This window comes from Lepidochelys olivacea (genome assembly GCF_965140295.1).
Source record: "Lepidochelys olivacea isolate rLepOli2 genome assembly, chromosome: 5".
NCBI classification, from domain to species: domain Eukaryota; kingdom Metazoa; phylum Chordata; order Testudines; family Cheloniidae; genus Lepidochelys; species Lepidochelys olivacea.
Window position 1 is genome coordinate 35,085,486 of NC_140415.1, and position 10,345 is coordinate 35,095,830.

General features: G+C 38.6%; 1 protein-coding gene across 2 annotated transcripts; it reads right to left on the reverse strand.

Moving 5' to 3' along the window:
• Nucleotides 1-1,363: 1,363 nt before the first annotated feature.
• ESM1 (endothelial cell specific molecule 1) lies at nt 1,364-9,141 on the reverse strand. 2 transcript variants are annotated; one of them, XM_084627784.1, is made up of 3 exons: nt 8,652-9,141; nt 3,315-3,470; nt 1,364-1,992 (listed from the first exon to the last, which is right to left on the reverse strand). In XM_084627784.1, the coding sequence occupies exons 1-3, from the start codon at nt 8,860-8,862 to the stop codon at nt 1,892-1,894; spliced, it is 468 nt and encodes a 155-aa protein (XP_084483910.1). In that variant the 5' UTR covers nt 8,863-9,141; the 3' UTR covers nt 1,364-1,891. The 2 variants fall into 2 exon arrangements, with proteins under 2 accessions (XP_084483910.1, XP_084483909.1); XM_084627783.1 differs by having other exon boundaries at nt 8,562-9,141.
• Between the last annotated feature and the right edge of the window lie 1,204 nt (nt 9,142-10,345).

Here is a 10,345-nt window from a genome sequence, read left to right on the forward strand (position 1 = left end):
GCCTGTAAATGTTTCAAACCAATACAGCATTTTACAGAGGTACTTTCTGTGTCACTGTAGTTGTGATTTGTGACAGCACTTCCATTAAAATCCCTACTTCAGTCATAACAATTTAGCCAGTCCAAAAGGTGTTGTATGTCAGCCATGGTTTTCTGTTTCTTTTTCTGACTGTTGTCCATTTAACCACTTTTAATTTGTAGACATTCCCTGTTTTAATATAATTTTTGTTCTTTTAGGGCCTAATGCAAAATCCATTGTAGTCAGTGGAAAGACTCGGGTTGACTTTAATAGGCTGTGATCAGTCCCTAATAACTCTGAAACTATTTCGGGTTTCTTTTATTGGGTGCTTTTACATACGTTTTCAGATCCTACACCAAATTACCATCAGTATGGCCTGCACCTTCCCTCGCTGAAGTTAATAACAAAACTACAATTAATTTCAATGGAAACCAGACTGGGTCTCCAATTAGATCGATTTATTTTATGAGCCAGATCCTCAGATATGTAAATCAAAGTAGCTCCTTTGACTTAAATGGAGCTAGATTAATTTACACTATCTAAGGATCTGTGTCTTTTTCTTTTTTTAAGTAAAAACCACAAAGTATTAATTTTTACAAATGGGTTTCTGCACAGGGGCAGTAATGGCTATTATATAAGAAGGTTTTAAGGTGTGCCTATATAAACATTATGATGTTTTATGCCAATTTGATACATAACCAAATATGGACTGACTGAGCAATTGGCCACTCCTACAACCCCTTAAGGGGATGAAAGTTTAGGCACTAAGAAGGGGATGAAGAATTAGTCACTAGGGTATCCTAGTGTCTCCAGAATCTCTGACATGGATTATTTATAATGCATATTTATGCTGATACTCCAGTACTCCTTCAGGGCCATTGCAGGCTATTGAACACAAAAGCCACCCTTGGGAATATACTTTAATACTGTATGTGTCTTTACATAATGTCAGGTAAGTAATGCACATTGTATAAGTTCAAATGATGAGTTTAAAGCAGCGGTTTTAAAACTTTGTTGCCTCACGACCCCCTTCTGACAACAAAATTACTATGTGACCTGGGGAGGGGGGCGGTGGTTAGATCCCCACTGCCACAGGTGGGGGGAGATGGGGCTGGAGCTCAAGCCCTGCCACCCTGGGTGGGGGATTAGGGGGCCAGAGCCCGAGTCCTGATGCCCCAGATCTGGGTGGAGCTCGGGCTTGGGCTTCAACCCAGGCTCCCAGCAAGTCTAATGCTGGCCTGGCAACCCCATTAAAATGGGGTCCCAACCAACAGTTTGAGAACCGCTGGCTTAAAGTAATGTTTACACCTTGTTAATTGTCACAAAACTAACAAAAGCCAAAATATTCAAAGTTAAGGTTGATTTATTGAATTCACACCATTGTGCCCTTTACATTAGTATTATTCTTACTGGTGTGAGTCAAGGACATCAGTTTTTAACTCTGCATTTCCAAGCTTTTGTCAACTTGCATCACCCTAACGTTGGCTCCACATCAGCAGCTTTTACTCACACAAAACATCCATTGAATTCAACAGGAATTTTCTTGCATGGGAAATGCAGGAATGGGCCCTTACACATTGTTCAAATGCTGGTGGGGGGAGGTACTGGTTTTCAATATGACTATACATTCAGCAATCCATAATACATTTCAGTGTTGAAATACTTATCAAAACAAATATCAAAAATCATATAAACTGTACAGTCTATTTTGTAAGTAAACATTTTTTCTGACGATGCACAGAATCACAATTGGTCTTCAGAGGTTACATTTTCATATGCTGTAGATGTACTTTGTTTTTAAAGTGTGTTGTTGCATATTCAATAATGTGTGAGAAATGCGGTCATTTGAAAGTCCTACCAATGTAAGTAAATATCAGCGAGGATTTAACCATTTCATTACTGGAGAGCTAATTACTTTCTCTTTGACAAATTCTTCCTTTACAGAGTTACCATCCCCCGATGCCATGTCATTCTCTGAAAGTTAAAAAAAAAGAAGTGAATATCACATAAATTGGGTTAAATACAATGTTTTTATACATCTACATCTCTAGGCTGGAAAACACTTTTTTGAAAAATCTCTGTTGATAATCCACATTACATGTCATCTAGTTACATTATTTCCCCAAAATTATAGCCTGTAAGATGTGTGAGCTAATAAGCACAGGACAGAGAACCAGGAGATCTAGGTTCAGTTCTCAGCTCTGGCCCAGACTTCTTGTGTGAGCTTGGGCAAGTTGCTTAACCTCTCTGTGTCTTGATAACAACAACCGGGGCTAGATCATCAGCTGATGAAAATAGGTGAATTTATACTGGTCACATTAGCTGTGGATTTGGCCCACCGTATGTACCTGACTCATGAAGACTCATTAATATTAAGCAAAGTCCTTTGGGATCCTCATATGAACTATTATGAAATATATTACTGTCATTAATTGGTCTGTCTCAAGTGCTGAGTAAATATTAGAGGTTTCAAGGTCTGGGTGAAACCCTGGACACATTAAAACCAATGATAAAGCTCCCATTTACTTCAAACTTTGGGTCTGCAAGACATTTGGATCAAAGATAGGTGAGAAAACAGAAATGGGAAGCTCATGAGAACAGGGTATCTCAAAGATACATCTCTCCTTCCTCCAACCAAATACACCCGTATCCCCAGTAAATCTTTAAAACTCTGGAAACATCTGATGTAAGTAGGTTTAGCTAAATGTATAATCTTTAAATAGAATAAATGCTTGTAACTATAAAAAAATCATTTTCAATTTTCAATCTCAGTTAATTTATTATTTCAAAGTAGTTTTCCCATGTGATGTGTAGTGATGAGCAACTTAGCTAATTTGACACAAAAAGCAGTTTGCTGTGGAATTAAAGAACATGTAAAGTTCACTAAAGCGTGGTCTCCACTGGAAAAAAAGGCAATTTTATTACCATGTGTTAGCTAACACATGTGTGGACAAGGCTATTATAATTTTCACACATTAGCTGGTGAGGTAAACCTGGCCTACCCCTTCTCCCCACAATTTACCTTAACCTGCTTATAACTACAAACTGACTTTTCCAAACTAGGATTTAAACACATTTTATTTACTAACTAAAGTTACACCCTTTTCCCTAATGTAGATGCACCTATATGTAATTCTTTGTCTGTAGCAAGCTTAGTAAAACATTACTGTGAGCTCTCAGTGGGGAAAAATAAAACATGCATTATTACTTATTTGCATAGCATCATCAGTGTACACATACACAATACACAATGTGCTGGTTGAGCAATTAAAATGAAGTGCCCCGTCAAGTCTTACCTGTATGTGAAATTAATTTTCGTCTGTTTGGTGGCTTTGAAGCAGAAAGTTGGAAAAATGGGAACTTCAAACATTTTCCAGTTACTCTGTCGCATATACCAGACTGGCAGTTGCAAGTTTTTCTGCATTCCATTCCATAGGTACCATAAGGACATTCTGAAAGAAGACAAATTCAAAAGCCTTATTTACCAAAGTAATCCCAAAAGGTGCAGTTCCTATTCTATGCTGGTTCTTTTACTGCACTCATCACTGTAGTATCTGAATGCCTTCCAGTAGTGGTTTGCTATTTGTTTTCTTAATATCTTGCCTGTATATGTTCTTAAAAGTAAAAGAACTTTCATTGGGATTTAAGCATACTGAAATGCCAACTTTTGTTTCAAATAGTTTCCACTTATTATTGATTATGGTTATTCTTTATTTTCCATTATACATCTTTCATCCCCAATAGTATGTGCAATAATCACAATTTTATTTAAAAATGTATCCTGATAACCATTGCCCTGAAGAACTTGTAGCATTATACTGCAAATTAAAGACAATGTAAATGTTGAGCATAAGTATGCATTTATACTGGATGTATAGTTTAAAATATATGTACTATCTGATGTTTTCTTTAATCCAATTTGCACAAATAGTCTCTCTTAACAACAGGAATACTTCAGAATTTCTTAAACTTCCAGGCCAGGCTCAATATTAATTTACGTAAATTTATAATCAATTTGCAGCCTCTGGTGAGGCTGTATTAAGGACAACAGAACCTTCCTATCAGCCTCCACTGCAGCTGCCAAATCCTGCCCAAAGGAGCTATCCAGCATGGTAAACCTCTTCATCAATCTTGAGTGCCTACAACCCACAAGAAAACCCAGCACAAAGTGTTGTGAAGAATGATCATTCTACTTTGTTGAAAAGCTCAGGCTCATTTGGCAAGGCTTCTTAAACAGCATGTATCTGCTCCCCCTATGCCAGCCAACAAAGACCCTCTTGCATGTCCGGAGTGCAGAACATTCACTTCTAAAGAAGTACGAGACACTGTAAAGGAATCTCAGTCCAAGATTTCTTGTGAATCTGACCCATGCCCTTCCTGCCTTGTGAAAGACAGCCGTGAGCAACTGGTGCCAACACCTCATTCAGAGACGGAATCTTCCTTTCCTCCTTCCAACATGCAATAGTTTGAAATTCACCATGGGCCCGCTCCTTCAGCTACTTTCATTAGTCAGGAATTTATCCCCAAGAAATATCAAAGGGAGTATTTGTTGTGGGGAGGTGCTGAGATGACTCAGTTTGGAAGCTGCTCCTGGATTCTGATTTGAAATTATACAAGGAAATATGCAGTAATGTAAAGATCCTAAATTGTCGATATTTAAAGTCAAACATTGTATTTGTGAAATCCAGATACATGCCGGCTCTATCTAGACCTTTAACAACATTTGAGAAGCTCACCCAGGAGCAAGCTGGAACAAAAGGTTTAATTTGTAAGATATGTAAAATTTTGATTGGAAAAGATGTTAAGAAAATAGCCCAGATGAAAAGATGGGTGAAGGATTTATGTCGGACAGGGGATATACATCTGCAATATGAGTAAATTACCGCATAGATGTCATTTGACTCCAATTAATATCCAGCATATTTTTGCTACTAGGGAAATGGTCTGTTGGAGGGGTTGTGGGGTAAGGGCAAGATACTTGCACATGTGGTGGTTATGTCCAGAAAGAAGGTTTTGAGAGGAAATTATTGAAGAGATTCATCTTATGACAAAATGCCAGCTTCCTAGAGATCCCCTGACCTGCTTGCTTAATGCTCTGGAAAAGGATCAACATTTTAAACGGAACAACAAATTAATTTATTTTTTATAGTTAGCAGCAACACTTTGTATTGCACTTTAATGAAAATATGTGACCTCTCCTCTTATGGAATTGTCATATAGTAAAATAGGGACTGTCCTGGTGATGGACCAATGTGAAAGTGACAAAAAGAGGACAGGTATTTAGAAATTTGCTCACCCTTTTTTAGCATATTCAGAGGAGGGCTCCCCAGACAAGAAGTCAGAATCTTTAGACTCATTCTTCTAACATTAATTTGATCCTGAACAAGTAATAAATAATGTATGATGCAGTATGTTAATGATTTATTGTAAGTTTGCCTTATTAAAAAGTTTTTTTAAAAAAGAAAGAAACTCACCCTGGATACATTAAAAAGAACAGGAGTAATTGTGGCACCTTAGAGAATAACAAATTTATTTGAGCATAAGCTTTCGTGAGCTACAGCTCACTTCATTGGATGCAAAGTGAGCTGTAGCTCATGAAAGCTTATGCTCAAATAAATTGGTTAGTGTCTAAGGTGCCACAAGTCCTCCTTTTCTTTTTGTGGATACAGACTAACACAGCTGCTACTCTGAAACCTGGATACATTGTTTCTAAGCAACTACCACCCTAAATTAAGCCTCCCATTTATGAGCAAGCGTACTCAAGTCTCGATTCTTATCTTCAAGGGGCTCAGTGGCCTGGGCCCAGCATATCTAAAAGGTTGCCTAATGCTCCAGGATGACCTCAGGCACAACGGAACTTTCTATGGTAGGGGAAAGGCTCATCTGTATAAGAGACAGAGCTTTCTCCGGGGTCAGTCTGAGACTGTGGAACAAACTTCCACAGCACATAAAGACCATCACAAACCTTGCCACCTTCTGCTCCAAGTGCAAGATGCACTTCTTCAACCTGCCTTCTCTAACATAAACGCTGTGACAGATATGGCAGTTTCCTGCAATATTCCTGAAAGACCTCATGGTACTGAGTTTATGTATTACTGTGGGTCAAGGTGGTATGTAACTTCTTGATGCAAACACTGCTCACACAGTTCTCATCTAAGGGAGAAGATGAAGGAAAGAATAAACAGATGTGACAGATGTTAGGTATATTGCTTAATGCACTACTGGAAGATGCTCAGATACTGCAATGATGAGGGAGGTATAGGAGTTTATATAGAATATAATAATAAACACACACAAGTCCATAGTGGAATAATCTATGAGTTTATCAATTTTTTGTCCAGGTTTTAAAGGCCTGAGAAATTGGAGTAATTTTTTCTGTTAACTGTTAGAATTTTATGCACAATAAAAGCCTGATCTTGCTGCCACTGAAGTCAATTGCAAAACTCCCATTGACTTCAATGGGAGCAGGATCAGGCCTTCACTATGACAAAAATAACAAAAACATTAAAACGACAGTACCTAGTAAAAGGGCAAAGCATCAGGTCTCTGTACTGTTTATTCTAATTTGGTATTAAAATAATCATAATAATGATACCATGTACTGACATAACACTTTTTATCTAAGGATCTCCAAGAACTTTACAAAGATTGGTTAACGCTTTGAAATCTTGGACAAGTGACTTAGCCTCAGATTACCAGTTTGTAAAGTGAGTCAATGATACAGTTTAGGACAAAACTCAGGAATCCTGAATCTCATGATATATTTTAAATATTTAAATCCCCCCATCTGCTAGCAGTATGATCTGCTACCAAACAGTCACCGGTACAATACCTGTTCAGCACTGTACTTTTCATATTAAAATTCACAGATGGCTAAAAGGAGACTGTACTATGTCAGAGGATGAGATGAAGGAGAAAAAAGTGCATGAGGAATGAGACTCATACAACATCGGACAAAGGAATTTATGGGAAAAGAGCTCCTGAGTATTGTTTTAAAACTAAGGGTGAAATCCTGACTGTTTTGAAGTCAATGGGAGTATTTTCATTGGTTTCAGTGGGGCCAAGATTTCACCCTGAGTTCCTACATATTCTTGCAGTGGCATAACCTCATCCTGCTCCAGAGATTCAGAACTCCTGTTCCTCAGCATTTCTTTTTACCCATTCTTAAATGTACAATTACAAAGAACTTTTCATGAGCAAGCAAAAGTATATACTCATTTTAAGTATTTTTTTGTATAAATTATAGATGGTATTTTGCACTACAATCTAATCAATAAACTAAAAATCAACTAGCATCAACCAACTCAGTAACATACATTTTTACAGTTGACTGCACCTAAACTAGGATCTTTAGACCATAAACTTATAGTCCATGAAAATAAAACTGGGTTGGGAATCATTTAAACATGAAGAGCTTCCTCCTCAAGCATGCATGGGAGTAAATTTCTCTGTGTGTTACATGTATGTATTATATGTGAATCCATTTACATGTGTTTTTGCAGGATCTGGCCCTAGCTCATTTCTTTCTCAGCACATTCACAGACATCTAACCACCACCTAGATTTCTTAAGTTTTGTGGACGTTATTTCAGAAGAGAGTCTGTATCTGCAAATTTCACTGGCAAAGGAATTCTTGGTAGACACTGACTCATTGCATTTGTGCCCTATTAGGTTATTTATTTATTTTATTTGGAATTTGTACATCATAATTTTCTGTAGTTTAATACTTTTTCTCATTTAAGAAAATCTCCTATTTAATGTGACTGGTGTATGTATTTGATGAAGGGATACCATTCTGCTCTGTGCTGAAGGAAATCGATGTGCAGGTTCCACTGGAAAAATGTTATTGCATATTGATCATTCAGATGATTTTAAAAATCCCAGGGCCATTTCATTCCTGGTATAACCTTATTGAAGCCTGTGAAATTACATCAATGATGACTTTGGCCCCTGAGGTCTTTTACTGATAGTAATGCTATTAGACTGTGTAAACTAAGGGCCCTCATGCCTGTAGTATCTGAGTACCTCATACACACTAATGAATTAATCCTCACAACACCCCTGTGAGGTAGAGTAGTACTATTATTCCCATTTTACTGGTGGAGATGTTAAGCCCCGATCCTGCAAGTTACAATGCATGGGGGGACCTCTGTATCTGTGCAAAGCCCAGTGGAGCTCCATGCAGGTTCAGAGATCCACTAGCATCGATCTACTTGCGGGACGAGGGCTTTTAAAATTTGTCCACGTTTCCACAACCAATCAATGGCAGTGCCAAGACTAGTACCCAGGCCTTCCAAGTTTCAATCCACCAAAATATTTCTTCACAGATCTCACAATTTGAAGAGAGATTTTCATTTTAAGTACCCTTAAACAGCGGAAAGAGAATCTCTTTTAATATGAGAGGATATTTTTTCACTCTCCTCTTTGCAAAGGATAATATTATTGTTTGAAATGAAAAATCCCACTTTTCAATTTTAACTTTCTGCAAGCAGGATGCCAGCAATAAATTTAGGTAGTAGATGCATGCAAGTGAATATTGTTTACCTTTGCAGATACCAAATTCATCACCAAAGTCATCCTCCTCAGTGTAAAACTGGCACTTCAGCCCAGGCCCACATTTGACACCATCCATACCTGAGACAGTGCGGTAGCAAGTCTCCCCCAAGGCTGCTGCACAGACTCTGCAACAGCCACAGTCGTCAAGCACTGTTCGCTTACAGCGCAAAGTACTTTTACACACATTACTGTCGCAAGGTTCAGGGCAATCAACTGCATATTTTGCACTCCAAGCAGTTCCGATGTGCACTGGTACCAGGAGGATGGTGAAAAACAGGAAGTTCTTCATGTCTCACAGTGATAAACGCTCAAGCAGGTTTAACATTCAGCCTTTTGTGGTTTTGTGCTGAGAGAAGCAGCAATGAGGAATCCAAAGAAGTAGCTGCACATCAGCCTACAAGTTTATGAGCTTTATACAGTGTGTTGCCCACATGCTTCACCGTCGTCAATTTCCTCAGTCCGACCGTGCTGTCCTCCTGCCAGCCTCCCTTGTTTTAGTTTGTGAAATCCAGGATGAAGGTTGGATTAGCACTCCGCTGCCATCCAGGAATTGAAAAGCCTGAGCTGATGTAATCTGTTATGTTTAGTTGGTTGTTTTGCATGAGGACTAAAAACGCTCTCACATCCGTCTCAAATGCTCAAGGACGTCTGCCAAAAACAAAAAACAAAAAAATTCAGTCGGTTACATACCTTCTTTCAGGACAGGAATTGTTCTGAGGCTGAACATATCACTTACAGAACCGCTTTGTCCTACAAATAGTGTTCCTGAGGCCAGGTGAAAAATCATGTCCGACTGTACCAGTGCTGAAGGAAGCTCATTTTAAAAAATAAGTCCTTGCTTTCTTCTCAATAAGTAAGTGAATGGCTACTTCAAAGAAGAAAATGTGATTATGCCCTTTAGCTAACATAAGAGCCAAAAAATGTGAGTGATACTTTTGTTGCTTTGCACTGAACGGATACTCATAAAAACTAAATACCAGTTTCATCAGCATTTAGTTAGATAGATATATTTGTCATTCAAAGATCAATGCTAAACCTACGAAATGAGTCAGACAGAAGCCAGTATTTTGTAGGTCCCTCTCCAGAAACTTCAGAAAATGATCAATTTAATTTCCTAAAATTACCTAATGATCACAGGGAAAAGCTCAGTCCCTCACCATCACTGTCTACACAGGCGCAAACTGATTCTCCTCCCACCTACTCCGGTTTCACACTGATCTCACTTCATCAGCTTAGGCAGCGTTAATCCTGAGTCCCACCAGGGTAGCTGATAGGAGAATTAGGCCCAAAGTCCTTACTCCTCCCCCAGTTTGAGGTTTATTCCAACTGTCAGAGCTATGACAAGAAATGGCAAACAGGCCAGCAACTCAGGAAGACAGATGAGTCAGCAGAGGGATAGAAACATTTTGATGCAAAGGAAAAATCTCCAGAAGAGTTAAAAATCAATATAATCACTAAACAAACCTCTAAGGCCCAAATCCTGCTGCCATCAAAGTTAATGGGAACAGGACCGAGCCCTAACTCTGTATGTGGCCACCTATCCTATGTTGTTAACCTTGTCTTCTCTAACATAAACATATAGCAACATGTGGGTGTAGGTATATATATAACAAAAATTCCAAACCAAAACACTCCAGTATGCATACTTCTCCCCCCAGGAGAGCTGATGAGAGAGCAAACACATGACAGCTGTTAGTCACATTGCTTAAGGCACTCAGATACTACAATGACGAGTGCAGTGCGGAACAGAATAGCATAGAATAGGACCTTTC

Bases quoted from the DNA above. Each gene is read 5' to 3' on its own strand.
- ESM1 (XM_084627783.1), bottom strand. From the start codon at position 8,862: ATGAAGAACTTCCTGTTTTTCACCATCCTCCTGGTACCAGTGCACATC. The intron at 3,471-8,561 runs GTAAACAATATT...GTCTTCTTTCAG, and splicing joins TGAATTTGGTATCTGCAAAG to AATGTCCTTATGGTACCTAT. The intron at 1,993-3,314 runs GTAAGACTTGAC...TTTAACTTTCAG, and splicing joins AAAATTAATTTCACATACAG to AGAATGACATGGCATCGGGG.